This window comes from Abramis brama (genome assembly GCF_963993115.1).
Source record: "Abramis brama genome assembly, chromosome: 1".
Taxonomy (NCBI): domain Eukaryota; kingdom Metazoa; phylum Chordata; class Actinopteri; order Cypriniformes; family Leuciscidae; genus Abramis; species Abramis brama.
The window spans coordinates 30,171,313-30,194,355 of NC_139963.1; the positions used below are offsets into that span (position 1 = coordinate 30,171,313).

Genomic DNA, 23,043 nt, shown 5'->3' on the forward strand with positions numbered 1-23,043 from the left:
GGGGGAAACGCATACTTGCGTAGGCCTGGGGCCAACTGTGCGCCAGTGGATACGTGCCGAGGATCCCCTCGGTCAGGGAATAAAACAACTGGCAATGGGTCGAGTCCAGAGAGGCAAACAGATCTATCTGAGCGGCTCCGAAGAAGTCCCATATCAGCTGGACCGTCTGGGGATGGAGACACCACTCTCCCGGAAGCGTAGGCTGTCGTGAGATCTCGTCGGCTGCACGATTGAGCACACCAGGGATAGAAATGTCACGAAGTGACCTCAGATGCTTCTGACTCCATAGGAGGAGATGGCGGGCGAGTTGCAACATGCGGTGGGAGCGTAGACCACCTTGACGGTTGATGTACGCAATGGTCGCAGTGCTGTCTGTTTTGACCAGTACGTGCTTGCCATGTAGCGGCCCCTTGAGGCGGCCCCTCGGGTAACGCTCACTTTAATCCTTAGATCACCAATGCTATCCAAAAGGGCCAAAGTAGCCCTTTTCTGGTGGCCACCAGAAGAGGATCTAGATCGGGGAATAGGCAAGAGGACTCCACCTCGTTTGAGGCACTTGAGTCTCGACCATGCATCTAGAGCGACGAACAACGGCACACGGCATGCTGAGCAGATCAAGCATTTACGGGAAAGGGGAGACGAACAACGTGCCGACAAGGTCAAGCTCTCATGAGAGAACATGAACCACCCACGAGCACAGTCTCAACACGCTTAGGCTAAGCCCAGGTATGTGAAAAAGGAAACTGCTCTCTCTGGTGCTGAAGCACACAGGGATGACCGCAGCTATACAAACGTGTGAGCACTCACATTCTCATTGAAGGCGCAACATTCTGAGCTGTGGAAACAACTGTTTTGCTCTCTGTGAGATTGCGGCCAGTGCTATCTGCGCTGTAACACCAACACCAGCTTGAAGAGGCGTGGAGAGCAGAGCAGGAACAGCACATCAATCTTCCCCCACCCAGCGAGTGCTTGAAGTGCGTCAGAAACAGAGCATGTGCGATCAGTTGTTGGTAATTTGTTGTGTAGCGTCGCCCCTTGCCGCATCCAATGTAGACAGCTTTGTTTGAGGGCGCTTAACACACTCAGGCTCCCCTGTAGAAACAGGCCTGGCAGCTCGCGCCAGGTCTATACACAGTGAAAGTTATCTGATTGTGACGGATGGCCGAATTTACATGACACAAATTAGCAATAGAAACAGTGCCAAAAAAAAGAGAAGTGGATAAAAGGGGATAAAGACAGAGGTAAAGTGATGTAATGAATGAACAGTTTATCTAATTGCATAGGAGTAAGATACTATAATTTAATGGCAGTTATTTTTACCTTAAACTTTACGCTAGCAGTTGTTCTGAGTTCTCCAGAGGCCCCAGACAGTGTGATTTTGTAACAATCATGTCAGTTTTTAGACACATTTTTTATCACTTTTTTTTTTTTATTAATGTTTTACTCTACAGTTGTGCAGTTTTGGGGGGGATATATGGCATTTTTAAAATTTATTTGCCAAAATTAGTAATGATATTTATATACAGGTTTATTAAAAATAACAAAGTTTTATGTAAAATTCACATTAAATCTGTATTGTAAAAAGCGCTATAAAGATAATGGGGACTTGACTTGAACGCTAGATGTAATGCTCTTGCTATTTGTGTTTAGGCTGTAATGTGTGTGTGTGTGTGTGTGTGTGTGTGTGTGTGTGTGTGTGTGTGTGTATATATAGAAAATGTTCTATTTCTGAAAACAATAGCCTATGAAAGAAAATTGAGAGGTAGCCTTCAGATACATTCATCCATTATTATTGAGAAGATAAAGATTGGTGTTTTGTAATCGGTAAACATGGATTTCATAGGAAATATGGCAAAAGATTAGGCTGAAGGTCTGAATGTTGTTAAACTGGTAAAACATGGTAGTAACGAAACTCGCGAGAAACTACCAGCGCGAGAAATTATTTACTGGAGGTTTATTTCAGTTATTGAGGAAATGCAAACAAACAAGAACACAAATAAAAGAAAGAAAATAAAACATAGCTGCTATACAGATTTTTGTGTCAAAATGGTCCTTCAAAATGCCAGTAGCTCTGATCAGTTATTTAATATTAATTCAGAAAAGTAAAAACAGCATGCATATTATATGCATTCACTGTTTGATCAAAAAAGTAACTTACAAAACAAGAGCTCTTGAAAATACTCGGGGATTCCGTGACGTGGATTTTGGGTGTGGCGTCATTTTTAACCTTGGCTTTACTGTACCTGTCGATAAGTTTTAAATCGTTTTGCATATAGAGTAGCACAATAAAAAGTATTAATAAGAAAAAAGTTTCCTAGCTTGTGCTAATTTAGGCTATTATACGAACATAATTAAGTGGGTGCGCGATGTGCTATCAAAAAAGTGGCTCCGGTTTAAATTTCTGTGGGGAAACTTGTATCATTGATTAAGCAAACAAAACTCAGCAAAGTTTCTCTTCATTACATCTTTCCACACCCTTCGATAATCGAGAATGTTCCTGAACGCTGTAGTCATGACACGACAAACAACACGCTGCAAATAATTACCGGAGCTATTCAAACCAAAAACAAATCTGTATTTTCGTTTTCATATAAAAAATAGACATATGACATGTCTGAAAAATCATACCTGTAAGTTTGAATGTGAGTTCAGGAACAGTTTTCTGACACAGATGTAAACTTTACGTTCTCCACCCTTTCACTTCCAGAAAGCAGCAACACATACCTTACATACGCGATGACATCACGCGGCACAGAGGTAAAGACGTAGTCGTATAATGGCAGTATATACTTGACTTGAGCATGAAGAATTTATGACTTTGTATGATTTTCCTCTGCCAGCAAGGACTTTTAACTCTGTCATCCTCTAAGCTTTATCTCCAAGTTATGTGCACTTTTTAGCACTTTGATTTAATGAGAACAAAAACTTGGATGGATGGTAATTGGATGGTGTTTGCCTTTTTGATCATTTTTTTAAATAATAAACATAATGCGTAACATAGCCTAATAGTTAGCCTACATGGTTCACACATTCCTTAGATGTAAATTATTCACTGGAAACGAGCATGGTTACTCCCGGAAAAAAATACTGCATTTCGAACACAATAGGCCTATCTATCTATAAATCTTCAGATACTGCATGATAATTTGCTCCCAGAATAGCCTACTACATTTGCCGATGCTTCCAACTTCTGTAAACCTGAGGTAGAATCTTTGCTTCATTTATTTTATCAATACAATTAGATGCTTTCTCTTTAGGATAATTTTTCATATCTCTTTTTATAAAATGTGATATAAACTTTTTGCAAATTGTTGCTTATTGCTGTTTTGCATTGCAAATTTTTATTCACAAGAACACATCTTAGCACTTTGCGTAGATTAGCCTGTACAGTAAAATCTCTTAAACTCATAAGTATAGTAGATTTCTTGAGGACTATGATGTTATCTTGTGTCATTCGTTTACTTGTTTGTATTTTTACCATTTCTTTTCATTTGATGTTCTTTGTATTTCAATGCAGTGCTGTTTCTTCTTTGCAATATAAAGCAAGTTGCACAACAAACAGAAGAAAACATAATGGCACGGAATAGTTTTTGTATTGTTTATTGTTCTTTATCACAGGCAATAATAGTGCACTTTCATTTTTTAAATTATAACACAGACATTTATTTTCTTGTCATTATTTTTTTCACTCCAATTTAATGACTTGCATTTCTTATGAATTTTTTTTCCTACTGTGCGCAATGGGGAAGAAAGAGTACAGCTTTACAATCTTAAGAGGAGTAATCAGTTATGACGACAAAGATAATCAATAATCCTCAGGTGAATATAGAATGGATAAAGAATGACGATACGAGTAATATTTTCTGTTTACAATGAACAGAGATGGGGGGGGGGGGGGGTGAGCATACATTGGGGGCAGGCAGGACATATGTATATAATGAGAGAAGATGGAAGGGATGGTCTAAAGTATAATTCTATGATTGGGGGACAGGAGCATGATGAGGTATATAATGTATGGTAAATAAGTGAAGACTAACAATAGATATGAAATGTGATATGTGTGCTGTATGTGTGAGGCGAGTAACAAAAACAGAATATCATTCTGTGCATAATGTGGGGAAGAGAAAGGGACAGACATATAGAGCAGGAGAGTGTCATGAACACAGAGAACGTGTTTGGAGTGTATTTCACATTCACTCAGAGCTGGTGTCCAGACAGTCTGTATTTGCACACTCCCAGACTTACCCTGCCTGAGAACTAACAGAATTGAACATAGAACATCTTCAGGGTTTTGCTCTGGCATTTCCTCTGCCTCTGCAAGTGACTGGGCACGTTTGTGAGCGCACATGCTGACAGTTTTGTATATGTGGATTTAAGGCATTTGGAGTGTACTAAAATAAAAACATACCCCTTATTATATCTAATGAACAATGCTCCTAAACATTCAACAGTAGTGATATATATTTAATGTGCTATTCAAACTCAATTCATGGTGTCGCACGAGCTGCTTGATGACTACACAGTCCGAAGCTCAGTGTATTTGTATTTCCGCTATGCTATTTTTGGGCAAGAGTGGAAGTGATGGCTGCGGGATGGTGGCAGAGGGAGGACCAGAGCAAAACCTTGCTTTACATTTAGTGCTCCTTGCGTCAGGAAAAGAGTGGATCAGAGGCTGGGAGAGAGAGAGAGAGAGAGAGAGAGAATGAGAGAGAGAGAGAGAGAGAGAGAGAGAGAGAGAGAGAGAGAGAGAGAGAGAGAGAGAGAGAGAGAGAGAGAGAGAGAGAGAGAGAGAGAGAGAGAGAGAGAGAGAGAGAGAGAGAGTGAGTGGAGCATTACTGTCAGATTCTGGGCTTCAGGGCAAAGGCTCATTGGAGAAAGAGCTTTTAAGTGGGTATTCAGGATCAGGTTCCCCTCATTCACAAACGTAATGAGCTAAAAAGCCGCTCTGATCCTGAGTCCACACTTAAGAGAGCACTTCACTGATTCCCGTGGGTGGGCGAGGAAAGGGACAACTATTTGTTTGAATACAATTCTCTTTTTAGGACAGTGCATTCCAGTTTCAAAGTCCAGTTATCATTCATTTTGTTTCATATAGTCAGTTTTGAGAAGGAGAGTCTTCTTGTCTCTGTGTGTGTGTGTGTGTGTGCATGTGTGAAAAAAGACAAAATACTGCTCGCATTTCGTACAAAGGGCTGGCCCGGTACGCACGAGTCCGAAACTTTGGGCTCTTGTCTGGGTAACATTCGAAAAGAGAGCAAACAGAGAGGGCCTCCTTCTTGTTCCCTCTATTTTGTTCCTCTACTTCCATAAGGTTCACTTCAGTCTTTACGTCGTACATCCTTAAGGGTTTTGAAATCTTTTCCCCGTGGGAGACATCCAAGGCATGGAGTCATTGCTTGGTTGTTGTTCTCCAGTTTACTCCTTTGTGAGTTTTTTTTTTTAATTCAAAATGAAATGAAAATGAGATGGAGAAAATTAGGCAGTTGAAATGTTTTTTGAAAGGACATTTGTAGCATACAACAAATACAAATTGGAAGTTTTACTGCCATTTTCGAAATTGCTCAATTTTCCTCTTGTCATTTTAACTTGACCAGCCTGAACACTAATAAATAAATAAATAAATAAATAAATAAATAAATAAATAAATAAATAAATAAATGTAAATATTTCTATTTTTGTTTTTTGACATTCACTTTGTTCATTTTTTTTATGGAAACATTTCACATCTCAGCTCAAAAATATAATATAAATATAAAAGAGGAAAAAAAAAAAAAAAAGAGAAGATGGTGAAGGCTTTAACATTTTTCTTCACGTTGTCTCTTTATATGACACAAGAGAGTGACTGTGGCTATTTCGTTCCTCTTGTTCGGTCTCTGTGTGAACATGTCATAGGAAATCTAGATGCCTGCTCATCCCTCTGTGCCCTGCTTAGTGAGTGGGGTGAATCTGAGATACTCTGAGAACTGAGAACAATGACGTACAACAGCCCAATCTTTACAGTTTCCAACAGCAGCTTCCAGTGGGCAGCTCTCCACTGCATATCTGACACTGACTGATTTTGGATCTACAACATATCACAGAGTTCAGGATCTACAAGGATCAATGTTTAACATAGCCTATCTCTTCAACTCTTAACATCTCACTAAAGGCATAATCCGCCATCAGCTCGTAAAGCTATAGTCACATAGGACTATAGTAGCATTTTGGGTTACAAAATTTAGATTCTCATTCTAAAAAAAAAAAAAAAAAAAAAAAATCCCTACTCTTTACTTTACTTTACACAGTGTTTTAGAAATCCTTTTTTGTGCTCCAAGTGGTAATAAGAATGAAGAACTTCCCACTTTTTTCCTGTTCTGTTTGCTTTCATCTACCTCAAGCAGCTCGATTTTGCTTATGATAATGATGATGATTATGATAATGATGATGATAAGTTTGGGAGACATTCTTTCCTGTCCCACTTGGTGTTTGTTCCTCGGTTTGTATAGTTTGTTGCCATAAGATCACTTGATATGACCATTGATGTCAAACTCCTTGTTTGTAGTGTACGAAATAATTTGTAGCTAGGGTTTATATTCAGCGATACATCTCGTTTTCACTTTTCAAATCCTTGTAATTTTTTTGTTCTTCAGATGAATATTTGCATTTAAGAACACTTCCATGTGGATAGACTCCTGACTGTTCTGTCGCAGTTGGATCCCAGGGTTTCTGCAAGTGATGTGAAAATCAGGGCTGAGTATACCTGTTGTTGTGTACTGTGCAGATGGACTTTGAGGGAGTCGTGTCTGGGGGGAATCAAAGGAGGGGTTTGTCCCCACCCACTCAATAGTATGTCTGATTAGTTCACTTAGGGCTGAGACTGGGTCCCATTTGAGGAAAGGAGGCGAGTTTTATCCTTGCCAGACCCCTTCCTTTGTAGAACACTCGCACTACCGCCAATACTGCTCCCTTCTCCTCGATCGCTGCGTTCTGCCCGCTCCCCGCGATCACCTCCGCCCTCAGAGCGATGAGAGTTCTGACGGGTCGGTGTGCTGGGTGGGCGAGACGAAAGCCCATTTTTCTCATCTGGGAGAAGAAAATAAAACATCAGGGTGGGAATGTGCTAGTGGTTGAGAACATTTTTGTTCATTCAAATACACATAAAAGTTAATTAACTAATTCATTTTAGTTTTAGATTTTGAAACATGGTGTGTTATCAAAAGTTTCACATTTCACTGATAGAAATTCAAATAAAAGAAAATAAAATCTAAAATTAACTATAGTTTCTTATACATAGTATATTATAAAATGTGAAACCTTCACATTTCACCTCCATTATGCATGTAAATGTCACTATATATTCATTATTATTGTTTCATTGTTTAGTTCACATCTGTTTCATATTGAGTTCATTTATCTTGTGTATATAATGTCTTCACCTCTCTCAGTTAATTGTCTTGTTTTGGCTGTTTTTTAGAGCACACTGTTTCCTTTTGGTTTCGTGTTGGATGTCACTCTTTTGTTTTATTTTAATAAAGTAAAACTGTTTATATGATCTGCTACACTCTCCATATCATCATCTTCATCAAAATGTAACATCAGCACATTAACTTTGACTCCCATAAAATATGAAAAATAAAATAAAAAAATAAACTGAAACTAGCACTGATTGAGTAAAAACTGATGCACTTTAAAATACAAAAATTTAAATAAAATGAAATGGGAAAAAACGTGCAGTAAAAATGAATCAAAATAAATTAATGTATACATATTCTCCTGTTTTTTTTCTAAGGCACGTTTATAAAAGCTACCTAAATGTCCTAATTTAACAAAGGCCTAATCCTGGTTTAATTTAAGCCCTGTCTGTGAAACCGCCCCTTAATGTTTTGTGAATGAGTGCATGTTTTTAGATGGAGGTGTAGCTGTGGTACATTCACCTGAAAGCGCCTGCACAGAGGGCTGGTCATGTGTACTGAGAAGCTGAGCTTGAATAGTCTCTACCACTCTTTTAAACCTGCGACTAGGACCTGCAAAACAATATTATCACATTTGCAGAAATCACAGCACATGCAGACACATGACACAGGCTCTCTCGTCTTTTTAAATACCTGATAATAGGGTGAAGGTGACGCTGTAGATGCCAGTCTCCCTCCTTCCCTCCCTTTCTCTCTCTTTCTCCCTCTCTCGTTCTCTCTCTCCTTCAGAGAAAGCGATATCAACCTGAAATTTGACAGGCTTCTGGAAGACAGACGGACCTCCAGAGGACTTGTACTCTGCCCGGAAACTTGTCTGGGAGATGACACTGTGACTCAGGGAGGGAATCTAGAGGAGAACAGAGACGTACATCAAAGTTTGAATCTTCAAAAAAGAATGAACAAAGCGGATCTGAAGAGAAAGATACTAACTGATAGAAAGAAAGTTTAGGAAAATCCTAAAAAGATACTAACTGATAGAAAGGCATGGACAATGTCGGCCTTGATGGAGCTTAGTGGTTTGTCTCTGATCACCACAAAAATTTGCTCTTCCCTCTCCAGACTGATGAAATTTCCAAACCACGACTTCTTTGCTAGCCTATAGCAAAAAATAAAAATATATGCAGATAAATACACATAACACAGATAGTACACATTATTGCTACTGTTTCATGGCTCTCATTGTACACAGAATACACATTAGAGACTTTATAGCATCATTAATGGATTTCGTTATTTGGTAGTGTTATCTTTGATCTGCAAGTGCACAAATAATACTGTCACCATAAGTCTTGTTTGTCTTCATTCCTAGAATTATACATGCTCAGGGAAAAGCAGCCAAATATGCTGAAAAGGCTTCAAAACAAACATACTGAACCACAGGAGCAGGTTGTTGCTGTATCATCATTGAAGTTATGGTACATAGCACATGTAGACATTTTTAGGCTGCTCTGCCTCCGCTGTCTAACAGCATTAGTCAATGTCAAAATGATCGAGATGGCCAATCATATCAAAGAAAGTGGGTCTTACTGCCACTGTCACAACGCAATGAGACTTCGTGGAAAGATTTAAGTAGATGGGTCTGTTTTACGATAGAAATGTTCAACAACCGACAGACACAGACTATCTAGTGATGCAAACTACTCAACTTTTCATGAAATTTAACCGTTTTGAATTGAAAATAAGCTGAATGTGACGAGACAAGAAATGTTTGCGCTTTCGACATATTAGACATACGAATAAGAGTGATTGTGTGCACATTTTAAAACAAAATATTATTTGCAAATAGTTTAAATTGATTACTTCAGAACTACAATTAGACCTAGATAGAATTTCTTTTACAATCCTTATTTGTTTATTCCCTTAAAGGGGATCTATTATGCAAAATTCACTTTTATAAGGTGGTTGAACACAGATTTGTGTCCACAGTATGTGTAAACAACCAGCCTATAATGGTAAAAATCCACCCAATTTTTATAATCCCCTTAATCATAAACAGTCTCTACAAAAGAGCGGTTCCAGATTTACGTAAGAGTAGGGGGAAGCCAACTGGTGACTGGCTGTTAGCACAGATACCGCCCTGAGTGAGCCGCAGCAGTCCGCCATTTCTGTTTCCTCACTGTAGCAGCTGGAGATATACAATGTCTGCGCCAAAACAACATTACAAATGTTCTGTTATTGAATGTACTAACGAACATAAGAGTCTCCATAGACTACCGGCATCTGAGCCACTGAGGACACCGTAGTTGAATTTCATTTATGAAGAAAATGTGCCGGATAAAATCGTTAAAATGTTATATATTTTACACTGGACTGCTTCACAAATGAGGGTCAGTCAGTTCAACACTTTTAATCCTTTAATTATTTCATTCATTTTTATTATTTATTATCATACCCCGTCTGCCACAAAATATATATTAAAGATATTATATTAAAATTAATTGTCAAAATGAATTTCACAATTCAACTGATTTAAAATGGCGGATATTAAAATTCTATTTCATTTAATAATTGTAAAATGAAAAAACTAAAATAAGCCATTTTAAATTTTGCAAGTGATTTTACAGTGTTATTTATGTATTATTATAGTATTTATTAATATTCTGAATTATTTTATTTTCAGTCTATTTAACTTTAGCTGTTTATTTTTATTTCAGTTTTAGTCATTTTAGTACTTCAACAAACGTATTTTATTTCAGTTAGTTGCAACATCTCCATTTTTTCCGTTTTTCAGCTCATATTTTTTTTTCTTAATTTTAATGAATGAAAACCATATTTAATAGTTTTAGTTAACAATTTACTGTTACATAATGTAACATGAACAATATCCAGCAATGGCTATACAACTAAATGAAAATGTATTTATTTATTCCTCTAAATACTCACTCTGGGCTGGACTCTGGAGTTAAACTGGACATGTCTTCTGATGTAGGAACTATTGAAACAAACATGAAAATCAAAAAATGTACAGTGATGTTTGACTTTGATTGATTAACAATAATAAGATGTTGGTTGACGCTTCTCTCACCCTGTAGCCTTCGGCGGTGGAACCGTGGCGATCCTAGAAGGTTGTTCTTGAAGGAGTTGAGGCGTGTCCTCCAGTGGGCTGAACTACTGGCAGCCATTCCACCACTTCCCCCAGGACTGGAGGGCGGGGTTAGGGACAGGGAACCACCACCCACACCACCACCACCCCCTTCAGCTCGTGAGGAGGAAGAAGAGGAGGAGGAGGAGGGCGGGGTGGGTGGGGGGTGCTGGGGATGGTGCACAGGGGTCCCCAGAGGGGTGGGGAGTGGGGAGCCCTGCGGGGTGACCTGCGACACATGGGCAGAGTTAGGATAGATGGTCTTAGTGACAGACTTCAGGACAGAAGGAGCAGGGAAGAAGAAGCGAGGGATGGGGGACAGTAGCGGAGAGGGGGAAGGCGAAGGAGACGGAGGAGTCTGCAGGGGGAGGGACTTCATAGACTGCAGGTGGGGACGGTCAGACGCTGCTTTTGAGGGTAGGGTCTGGGTTTTTTGTTCAGGCACGCGTTGGGACGCCCGGGGTGTGGTGGAACTTCCTGCTTTGGGGTCTTTAGACTGGGCGGTGGAAGCAGAGGTGACTTCAGTTTGGCTGAAAGTGAAAACTGGGCTCTGACAGGTAGGAAGAGAAAGGATAGAAGGATGGAGAGGGAAAGAGGAATGGAGAGATGGACACAGCAATGGTCATGAGCGTTAATGAAAGCTATGGTATATGATTATTATTATTAACATTAGAATTCAACTGAGAAGAGTTAGGAAAATGATGCATAGCGCTTTGAAAGGCATGTGAAATCTAGTATAAATTAGTAAACAATTGTTAGGACATTAATGTGCAAAATACAAGCTAATACAAGCTAAATAATATATTTGTGTGACTGTGTGCATGTCTTTGGTGTGAATAATGACTCCAGTATGAGGACAGTATGAGGTAGATGAACATAAAAAGAGCAATTCAGCTTTGCTATTCATACCACAATAACAACAACAAGCACAATACTTTTTACCATAGTAAATTGAGCACTGCATAGATGCATTTTACTTCTAATGCAATATCAGTATGGCCAAAAAGTGTGGAGTAACTTACTCGAGGACTGCTGAGGGGACTGGATGAGAGGCCGGTTGAAGCTCCGCTAACTGATCGAGACCTGTCAGAACACCAGGACATATCAGTCACACATCCCTTTATGTTCATGGATATGTTTATTTACTTAGATATACGCATTTCTAGTGTCAATAAAAGTCTGTGAAAGGAATGGTTAACTTTACACCATTCACAACAGGCTTGCATCCACTCACTGATCTCTATACATTGTGGTTTATATGATATTATCTATATTATAAATTAATGTTTTGTTTTCAGTTCACCATGTTGAAATCAACACACCCCTTCCAACGTCACAATTCGGCAACTCGGGTATCGTCTAGATTTGCAAGTTTCCCACTTCCCATGACTTCGCTTGGTCATTCATGTGCTGGGAACTCCTTATTACGACATTATAATGAGGGCACATGAGAGACGTGGCCAGCAACAGGAAGGGGATGCCGCAAACAACATAAAAGATTTTTTTCACGGAGGCCATGTCTCATAGACCAATCAGAGATTAATTGATTCACAACTAGCATTTAGCTTTTGTGGTAAAAAAAACACCATGGAAGAAAATATAAGATTGTAAGAAAAAATTGATGCCTACAGCGTACCGTGAAAAATGCCCTTTACTGTTGCCATTATCACTGATCAATACAACATTTACACAAGTATCTTTTAAATTAAGTTACGAAATAAGGTGCCCTCTATACTGAGCCTAATTTACATAAAAATTATGCATGTCAGTTTTGAAAATATAACAGTAGAGGAACTTAATTTAAATACTTAATTGACCTATTTCAGCATATTTATACTGGATTGTGCTTGATTACTGAATAAGACACAAATTTTCATTAAAATATCATACTCAAAAGTGGTGCAACTCATTTGTGAGTTCACCCCTTAAGGTTTTACCAGCACATTTTTTGGAAGGAACTTTGGAAATTGTACAGCGGATGCTTGTGGGGCACATCAAGCTTGACTTTCAGATGAAGGTTTATACAAAGTTCTCTTAAACAGTTTGCATGTACCTCTGGCTATGTGCAGAGGTATCCAGTGCTCTGCGGGGAGGTGTTGGAGAGCCCTGCTCTGTCACACTCAGTACCTCCAGACTCTTTCTCTCCGGCCGACAGCGCCCATGACGGGTCAGCATGGGCGAGTCCACCCGCTTACGGGGAGGATCTGATCACACAACCACAACAACACACACAACACCCACTGTAACACAAACATCTACTGTGTACACTTCATGAACAAGTCACATTACAAACCTTACTATATCCAAAAGGAATCTAAGGTTTGTTTGTTTTTTATATATAACTATATATAAAATATACAACTGCAATGCAGCAGAGATTATCTGTATTACAGTGTTAGGAGGGAAATAAGCATAGAAGCTGAAAAAGAAGTCCTTTTCAGTGTGTTGATGCGAGACAGCGCTTCTAGCAACAGGGTAAATAGTATCTGCATACAACATGGCCTATATGAGAGACGAGTCACGGCATGAGATGATGGACAGTAAGGTATTATTAGTCAGGCAGTAGAGCTGCACGATTTATCTTGTTCTCCTATGTTGATCCGGTGCTCCTGCATATCTGTTATTTTGCTTATATAGTAAAAATAAAGGGACTGCTGAATTAGATCCTGCCTCTCAACTCTCCTTGCTGCAAACAATGTGACAACTGCTATATAAAAACACTGAACTTCTTACAGTTTGCTGCAGCTTAGATATTGAGGCAAAAAGAACAAAAAGATTTAACATCACAATGAAATAGGGTGTGCAAAAACTACAAAATCACAAGTGAATTACTTTTTAAATTTGTGTTTGGCCAACATAAATAGTTACACTTTAAGGGTGTGCAATTGGGTATACTTATCAAAAGAAACACCTCACATTGTAACTAAAACTTTTTTTTGTCCCAATTAATGTAAATAATAATAATAATTATTATTATTATTAATAGCTTTTTCATTTTAGATTACAATGGTAATATTTGAATAGTAATATATATATATTTTACTTGTCATGTTTACATTTACATGAAAAAAAAGTTGATCTGCCGCTGACGCTGTTCTCAGTGCACCTTATAAACGACTTAGATTTATTTAGATAATTTCAAACTTATTTCAAATTTTATTTCAAAATAATTGTGCAGCCCAATCAGGGAGATACATTCCTTTAAAATAATAAGCCTCTTAATAAACAAACATTATGCCAGTATATGGTAAATGTGAAAAATCATGCCAGCATCGACTCCAGATTGACAACTTTTTCTCAGCAAACATTAGGAAAGTCCCGCTCTGATCCAACCTGCAGCACCTGTTCTCCCACCTACTACACTGCCCTAAAACAACCATGTCAAGCTCTTAATGATGATGATTCTCCACCTTGAAATCTCTTTTTAGTCCTGGTCTGGTCTTGATCTGTTTATTTCGGGGAACAAGCCCTCAATATGTTACATTTACAAATCACGTTTTGCCTTAGAGCCCTTAAATGAAACTGGCCTTCTTTTCAGGCATAAAGCACCAGCATGCTTTCTAGGTTACCAACTATTCTCATGGTGTTCACTGACTACCTTTGGACGTGACAGCAACACATACAAACCTTAACTCCAAAAATTCACTCACCAATATCATTTCTGGGGGGAAGATGTTCATCTTCATAACTAGGGTAGCGCTCCTTTCTGTCCAACAGAAGGTAATAGATCAACTTCTCCTGGTTTTCTCTGGGAAGGGAGAGATGCAAGTCAGACCCAAATGATGTTCATTGTATCAAAATGATTCTTTAAAATATCTTCTTTCACAGAAGAAAGTAAGTCATCCAGGATTGGAATGAGTAAATGATTTTTGGGTGAGCTATTGCATGAAACAGAAGTTGCAACAGCCTTTTCATCCCTATTGTGACATATATCCAAGTGAAATGGCTTATCCTACAAGAACAAAATGTAGGGCGGTTCCACATGAACAAAAAAAATAATAATTATGTGCAGGGATAAATCATTTATAATAAACAATGCAATAATCCATAAGAAATAAGGATGGTGAATTTAAGGTCAGTTTGATCTTGTTTAAAATGTTATGGTTGTGCACTATCCACTTGTTTAGTCTGATGCATCAGATGCCAAAAGAAAACAACAAACGGTGCTAAAATACACTCACAATGTGATGTAATACCACAGAGAAAATAATGATCCTAAGCTCTATCTACATACCAAAATCCCAGATGGCCAGACAGTGATTCATCTTTTATAAATCGTTAAAATATTTGTGTCCGGGACGCCGTGACCACAGAGACTGCAGTGTACACCGTATGTTTTTAAATGCATAGCTGAAATGTCTAATATGAATAAATAGCGCTACTAAATGGATCTTGAGATTTCAAGCTTCTACTGAAATGAGTAGAAGCTTGGACCCAGAAACAGCATTCCTTACGTCACGACATAACAAGCAGATTCTTTTCTGAAAAACAGGCTGAAATGTCTTGAGCACACACACAGAAGTTCAGACTCACTCTTCACACTGCAGGTCTCTGGTGAGCTTGACACGGTCTCTGAAGCAGCCCAGGGAATGCATGCTCTCCAGAACATCAGGATCCAGATCTGTAAGAGACAGAATCCTCTTCACACACACACGCCTCGGGGGTGGCTGCTCTGGACACGGCTCATTCCTGCCCCCTCTGAGACAGAAAGACACACAACAACACAAAAAAAAGAAAATCTGATTTTATTGGAATAGTTCTGTGGAACGCAGAAGAATTTTTGCAGACAGAGAGAAGACCTGAACAGTGGTTCTTATGACTTGTGCACTCTACTCCATATCTTCAACATATGACAGCATACGAGCAGAACCAAATTTAAGATGTTATTTTAAGATGACATTTGAGAACCTATGATGTTAAACGTACAGTATGGGATTTTTTCTCCACTAGGGGTCGCTAACCTATTTACAATAACAAAGGCGTAGTTTGATGACGCAACATTTGCTAAGAATTATGGATCTTGTCGTCAACGTCAAGCCGACCGATCTAATAATGTTTATGGATGACTGAATACATCGATGTTTTTATCATGACTGTGATATGAAGCAGTTCGGGATTGCTAAGAGACAGCTATCAGCTCCAAACGCGACGCGAGTCCCGCGGATATAAAAGGAATATGGACATTTCATTCTACCGAACTACACGCAGAATTACTACTCACAGGTCAGTTTATTAGACAAATTAAACTTGTGAGGTAACGCAGCGCTGTTTCACTTGGTCTAACATTACACTATCACACTAAACTGCATTTGAATGTGTTGAAATGTATGTGTTAGTTTGTCTGTATGAGACTAACGTTAGCAGTAACGTTAAGCTAGATCAACATTAGAATAACATACAGATCATATTCTGACATTTTATCATTGTTGAACTATATAACATTGATTAGTTTTATGTAAATGTGCTCACCTGTTTAATAAAGTACATGTAGGAGCGGTCGAAGTCTCGGACGTGGAGCTCTCGTTTGTATACTGTCTATGGGAGCTCTAGGCATCTCGAAAACACCGCGCTGATATTGATTCTCGTTTTAGTTCTCCTTTTTTATCCAAAGTCTGCTTGCCATGGTCCATAATGTTTGAACGAAACAACAACAGCGTGCAGATAGACATTGCGAACTACAGTGGTCCACGTCTGTCGTCTTGGTTACTATCAGAGGGCTCTGGTTCATAGCTCTGGTTACCATGGCAGTACGAGCGGAAACCAGGGACAACGCGGATATGACGCCATTGACTGCGAAAAAACGGAAATAAAGAAACGTGCCGTGTCTTCTAATTAAATTAAAATTTCTCCTGGTTTGAAAGTTGTTGGAAACAGTCGGGATAATGTAAGTACACAACTAAAAAAAATATATAACATAGATATAGTGATTTTTGCTATTTTTAAAGCAAAAAAGTTACATATTGTGCCTTTAAATGATTTTAGGTTTTTGACACAAAATTTAGGTCAATGGCAAAAATTCAGTGTTGCACAGAACATTGTGTAGCTTGACAAACATACTATTGTTTGTCACACAACTGTTGATATGTGAATAAAAACTGCTCAAAGATTTTGATTTCAATGTTATAGCCATAAATAAATAAAGGCTTTTTATATATTTTATAAATTCTCGAGTGCCTTGGCCTCATCCGATTTTTGCAAGTTGAACTATCCCGCATCCAAAGAGAACCGAGATACGGACTCTATACACCAGTAGCACTTTCTGCATCTTGTGTTCTATGATTTTTCAATTCTTCTTTTGTATTCGATGGAAAAATACAGTAGATGGTGAGTAAATGACGACAGAATTTTCTTTTGTAAACTCTTCAAGATAGCTCACGTGATACTTACTGATACCAAGGGTGCTTTTGTATTTCTTCCAACTGAGAAAGGAAAAAACAAGAAGTATCATAAATATGCCTTGGCAGTACACTAAGAAATTAATACTTTTATTCTGCAAGGAAGCATTAAATTGATCATTTATAATGTTATATAATGATGCCGTAGTGTGTGTGAGTGTGAGTGTGATGCTGAAAATTCAGCTTTGCCATTACATTTTAAAATATATTCAAAAAGAAAATATAGACAAATTAAAAAAAAAATCACAATATGACTGTTTTTACTGTATTTTTTATCAAATAAATGCAGCCTTTTACCGACCCCCAAACTTTTTATATATATTATACACTATAAGTGTATATAAAAGTATGCATGTTCTTTACCGTGAGGCGTTTCTCAGGGTTGACCTCAATCATGCCTCGGAGGAGAGCCTGGCAGTCTGGAGGAATGAAGTGAGGCATGTGAAATACTCCACTCTTCACCTTCTCCAACAGCTGTCGCAGGTTATCATGGTCAAAGGGCAACGCTCCCTGTGAGGTGAGATGTTACATTTCACACACAATTCTGAGAGCAACCGAGAGCTAGCAATTTTGAGACAAATATAAGATGGAGCAAGCTTCTTACCACCAACAGAGCAAAGAGAATAACCCCACAGCTCCATACATCTGCCCGACGTCCATCGTATTTCTCTCCCTGTAAATAAAAAAGAACACTAAGTACAAATAAGCGCTGGCTGTTTTGTTAGATTTGAATCTATGAGGCTAATACATTAAAACATATGGTGCTCATGCTCCGTCCTTACCCTGATGACCTCTGGACATGCATAATGGGGTGATCTGCAGATACATAACGCAGAGCATTAATGCTTCATCTTCAATAGCACAATTAAAAGCACATAAACACAAACTACTGACCCACAACTGGTCTCCAGCAGGCTGTCCCCAACCTGTAGGGAGGCCATGCCAAAGTCAGCAATCCTGATATTATTCTTCTCATCCAGCAGGAGATTTTCAGGTTTAAGATCTCTGTGGCTGGTAAATAAAGGTAATGACAGCATTGTAGTATATTTTTGTAAACTGTAATGTTCTTCCTGAAGTATCTGAAACCAGAATTCCTTTACAGTATAAGAATGATTAATTGATTGTGTTGTACACACTGCAGTATGTTACAAGAATAAATTATAAAATTTTGTAATGTTTGTTTGGTTTGTTTGTTTGATACAAAGAGGACGCTCAACATACAAAAAAATAAACCTTGGAAACTATGAACACTACCGTTCAAAAGTTTTGTTTTTGAAAGAAGTCTCTTATACTTGCTCGCATTTATTTGGTCAAAACAGTAATATTGAAGAAAATGATTCCATTTTAAAATAACAGTTTTTTTATTTTAATTAAAGTTTAAAATATTATTTATTCCTGTGATGACAAAGCTGAATTTTCAGTAGCATTACTCCAGTCTTCAGTGTCACATGATCCTTCAGAAATCATTCTATGATGATTTATTTGATCAAAAAACATTTCTTATTATTATCAATGTTGAAAACAGCTGTGCTACCTAATATTTTTGTGGAAACCGTAATGCATTTTTTCCAGGATTATTTGAAATAGAAATCTTTTATAACATTATAAATGTCATTACTGTCACTTTTGATCAATTTAATGCATCCTTGCTGATTAGAAGAAGAAAAAAACGTACTGACCCCAATTTTTGAACAGTAGTATATGTGCTATAGTATATGTGTATATATATAAACTGGCACACACATATATGGAAATAATTCTAGTCAATTTAGTCTACTTCACTAGTTCTCATGTCAACACACAACCACGTTGTCTTAAAGTCGCAACACTTGCTACAGAATGCTGATTATGCAAAAATATTCTGAAAACATATGCCTATAAAGGAACTTGTGTATGCAGCACTTTAAATAAAACATAAAGAGACATTTACCATATAGAGTGACTGTGACAGAAGTCTAGAGCAGATATGATTTGTCTGAAGAACTTTCGAGCTTCTTTAGGGGTCAATCTGCCTTTCTTTACCAGGTAGTCAAATAGCTCCCCACCAGACACATGTTCCAGCACTAGATACCTGAGAGAAAGACATTTATGAAACACATGCACAGAGATAGATGCACATGAAACTGTCCACACAAGCACACCTTCACAGAATGCAGGATGTAAGTCTAGACAAGACAAGACAAGACAAGACAAGACCAGGCATGCTTCAGATGTGTGGAGAAACAGAGCAGTACTTACAGATATTTGTTATTCTCGTACACATCATACAGTTTTAGGACATGAGGGTGCTCTATTAGTTTAAGAATAGCTATCTCTCTCTCCACCTGCAGAAACGGGGAGAGTGAGGGAAATTGAATGAGAGTTGAATAGAGAAAGGAGCAACTTTAATGTAGGAAAAGACCAAGCAAGATGATCACTCTTAATTAGGCGTGAACTAATAGTCAATATATTAACAATATATTCTGACAATACAGTAGACATGGACGAAAATGACTGAACAGGGAGAGTCTTGCATTCCTTTAGCACAGAACATTAGGGCAGATGCAGCACAAACTGTGGTCAATAAAGCAGTTGGAGTTATGCAGCTGCTGTGTTATTGAAGAGCAATCGTAAACAGGAAAAGGCTGCATAAGCATGAGATGACTTGGAAAAACTACAACTTTTTCCATTTTTGTAAATTTTTTGCATGCAAAACTTACTTTCATAAGAACAGACTCTGATAGCTTTTCTCTGTTAACTATTTTTATGGCCACCTTCTGTCCTGTGATACAGTGAACTCCTAACTTCACCAGACCTGCAAGAGGAACACAGATGGTCATTCTTCATTAGATGCATTCCAAAAGTGGACAACATTAAAATCCAGATGAGATTTCAGAAACTGAAAAGTCGGCAGCATATAACAGCAACAACATTCAGACTGCACACTGCACAATTTTATATAATCAACACTCGCTTACAAATTCTTATTAAACCTGAAGAAAATGCAGTACTACCAAAAACACTATTGATATCCTAAAAAGACAAGTACATACTGTTCATATACGCAATCACATAAATCATTAATGGTACACCCTCTTTTACTTGCCAAAAATTTGTCTACATCTTAATGCATAGATCTATATCCCTCACTCTTGCGCACATTCAATTAACAATGTACTGACAAACAGGATCTCTGTGGCCTTTGAATTCAGAACAGAATCAGATCATGTGGCAAGCCATTGTTATTCCTCAAAACTAACTAGTATCCAGGTTTGCATGACTTTACTATTAACTTTTTATATTAGTAAACAATAAATACATTTGAATTTTTTTACTAGTTATATTTCCCATTTCATCATTACTAGTAACAAATTGCAATTTGTTACAAATTCATTTTAAGTAATCAATTCAAGTTTTCTTAATGATTAGATACTAGTGCCTGTTTATAAAACAGTGGTATGTATTCCAGTTGTTACTTATTTAATTTAACTTAAGTATGACTAGTCATTACCTACAACAGGGTAAAAAAAAGTAATTATATATAGTTAGTTAGGATAGTTAGTCTCATAAATACGTATAACTACTAGAATAAATATACTACTAACTACTAAATTAGTAACTAGTAAGTACTAGAATCTATTGAACAGTTGAATACAATGGAAATAACCTACATATTAGTCAGAAGTGAACAGAATATCTGAACCACATATTCCCATTGCAATTAATTGCAAAAATGTGCAATTTGTTCCAAGTAATGAAGGAATACATTTGTATCTAATAGGATAGTACAACTAAAAGCAAATGAACAGTAACTAGTAACAGTGAATAATTGAATATGCCTGGGAGGCTGGGATAAGAAGGCCTACTTGAATAGTACTAGTAACTGGAATAATTCATAGGGAAAATGTATCTAGTTAGCTACTATTTGGACTTATTTTAATAAATAAATTAGAAAACAAGCTTACAATCACATTCAGGTTTTTAAACTGTTCAGAGGAATTATTGCCACGTGACTAAAAAAACGCCTAAAAGATCGTCCTCCCTTAATCGCTGCCCTTACTTGCTTCTGTGCCTCATTTCATTTCATCAGCTGAAATGACCCTGCAAACGCATTAACTGCTTTTCTTATTGCAGAATCCAACTTTCAATAGATTAATTCTTGAATGAGACGCGCGAAGTAGAGCAGAATTTATTCCAATGCATTAACTGAGTACTAATATCCCAAAGAGGAAACGCTCTTACCTGTCTGGCCCTTCCCCAGCGTCTTTTCCAGTCGGTAGGGCCCGACATACTGAGCTGCCTGACTCCCCGACAACTCCTTACTGGACATTTCGTTCGACAGCGATTTCGTGTCACAATATAAAGGGGTAAATCAGTGTATTTTCACAATGTATCCACTGGTGCCTGTCCTGCTCACGTAATAACTCCGCCGTACAGACATCACAGACGGTGAGCGAAGATGACACAGGGATGCTGAGGCGTGATGTCAGTGCCGTGGCCTACTCCCAAACATCTGCCTGCCGTCTCCTCAAAGTTCCTGGAAATCGATCGATAACATGTTCCGTTCGAAAATATCAAAAATAAACAGGGGGTGCGCGACCAGCCGAGCCTATTTGCCAAATTACAACTGTTATTTATTGCGATTTGGAAGGCCTGTGGTGTCTGATGGAAGAATGATGAGGGGACACGATTAAATCTCTCAGTATATGGGCTAACACTATATGACTACATCAGATATAGGCTAATCGTTGTGAGTAGGCTACCAGTGAAATTATTATGAATATTGAAGTCAGATAAAGATAACGGGATTATTAGATAGCCTGGTTCAGTCATCTGTTTATTTTCGCCGGTATTTTATCTTTAAAAATATATATTTATGTAGCTTCCCATTAATGTCAAACTGGAAGTGACCTATTTATTAAAAACTTGGCCACATCTATCCTGCGAAAGAGCCGCACATCCGGTTTTGTGACACCTTACACGTAATATTCTGTCTAATATTTAGAGCCTCCTTCTTTTGTCAACGACTCCTCAAAGTGTTTCGTCTAATTTGAATCAAAGTGTAAGATGTGAAGGATGAGCGTCCCGTGCCTGATATAAACTACGGTCTCTTCCAGGCCTCACATCCGGAAATGTGGGAGAAAACAGCCACCCTTTCGCGAAAGAAAGCCCCAGTGTCTTCCGTCACATGAATCCGCCTATTAATCCACAGTGCGCGTGTCAAGTGTACATTGCGCTATTGTAAACTATAGGGTTTGCGCAGAAATCCCTTGCTTTATGCGTACGGAACACATTCCTGGTCAAAAAACAAGCATCTTTAACTAGCGTAGGAGCCTCCTCTCCCCCTCCCTCCCGCTCGCGCTGGCTATGTGCATCTCACAGCATCTTCTTCTCTCGCTCTCCTCCCGTCGCCTCGGCTACCGCGCGCGGACTCATTCTCTCGAGTTTGCGTTACAGTCTCTTGAAACCGCCTGGCTTTAATCCGTTCGCGTCGCTTGCCTGGTGACCGCAAGGATATCAGTCCCTCTGTCAGTGGGGCCTTTCTCTGTTTTCTAGCTCTCACTCTCCCAGTATTCCTTTTCCCCATCCGACACGAGCAGCATCAGCATCCGGGTTCTGCGCTGCTTGCGTCCCCTCCCTTTCGCGATTCCCATCGAATATGCTCGTCATACTAAACCCCCACCCCATTTCCGCCCGAGAGCACGTCCCTCACATTATTGAACCCATTCCGTACTTTATTGTCATTGGACACATCTGTCTGTTTTTTTTTTTGTTTTGTTTTTTTTGTTTGTTTTTTTGATAGATAGATAGATAAATGTTTTCAATCCATTTGTTGTCATAATTTATGGACTAGCTGCCTTTTGTTCTTACCTTTTTTTCCTTTTTTTATTGTTTGGAAAAAATATAACCACAGCCTTACATGAATAAGCATCATTACAGGGTAGTTATTAACCTTGTTAGGCTATATTTACCGCAGACTCTCATATCCAAAGTGACTTGCAAATAGAGGAACATAATTCGTCACAAAGCCAACAATATTTATAGTATGCAACAAAATGCCTGGTTTAAGCAAGCAAGATTAAGAAACTGTATGTTCTCCACTAAAACTACTTTTTTAATTGCTGAAATTAAAGCT

The 23,043-nt window shown here is 38.3% G+C and overlaps 2 protein-coding genes across 6 annotated transcripts in view; both read right to left on the reverse strand.

The window, feature by feature from the left end:
* Nucleotides 1–2,753, reverse strand: part of cpt1a2b (carnitine palmitoyltransferase 1A2b) — a 48,348-nt gene extending 45,595 nt beyond the window's left edge. The window contains exon 1 of one of the 2 annotated variants that reach the window (XR_014608355.1): nt 2,629–2,753. The gene's annotated coding sequence lies outside the window, so the exon portion shown is untranslated. The remainder of the gene's footprint in view (nt 1–2,628) is intronic. The other variant, XM_084130217.1, reaches the window with a different exon arrangement.
* An 831-nt stretch (nt 2,754–3,584) lies between these two features.
* brsk1b (BR serine/threonine kinase 1b) lies at nt 3,585–22,795 on the reverse strand. Of its 4 annotated transcripts, none has more exons than XM_084136042.1 (19): nt 21,150–22,530; nt 19,628–19,722; nt 19,167–19,252; nt 18,859–18,999; nt 17,823–17,939; nt 17,711–17,744; nt 17,533–17,601; nt 17,292–17,438; nt 16,921–16,952; nt 15,067–15,231; nt 14,184–14,281; nt 12,587–12,737; nt 11,556–11,616; nt 10,477–10,762; nt 10,335–10,383; nt 8,424–8,547; nt 8,085–8,298; nt 7,914–8,003; nt 3,585–7,062 (listed from the first exon to the last, which is right to left on the reverse strand). In XM_084136042.1, exons 1-19 carry the CDS (start codon nt 21,235–21,237, stop codon nt 6,845–6,847), a joined length of 2,265 nt encoding a protein of 754 aa, XP_083992168.1. In that variant the 5' UTR covers nt 21,238–22,530; the 3' UTR covers nt 3,585–6,844. The 4 variants fall into 4 exon arrangements, with proteins under 4 accessions (XP_083992168.1, XP_083992167.1, XP_083992166.1 ...); XM_084136041.1 differs by having other exon boundaries at nt 10,477–11,083; XM_084136040.1 differs by having other exon boundaries at nt 10,335–11,083; nt 21,150–22,795.
* Nucleotides 22,796–23,043: the final 248 nt, after the last annotated feature.

Coding starts and splice junctions, on each gene's coding strand:
- brsk1b (XM_084136040.1), bottom strand. CDS start 21,237: ATGTCCAGTAAGGAGTTGTCGGGGAGTCAGGCAGCTCAGTATGTCGGG. Junction 17,439..17,532: donor TTCTCTTTGCTCTGTTGGTG/GTAAGAAGCTTG, acceptor CTCACCTCACAG/GGAGCGTTGCCCTTTGACCA. Junction 11,084..11,555: donor GTCCCCTCAGCAGTCCTCGA/GTAAGTTACTCC, acceptor CCTACCTGTCAG/AGCCCAGTTTTCACTTTCAG.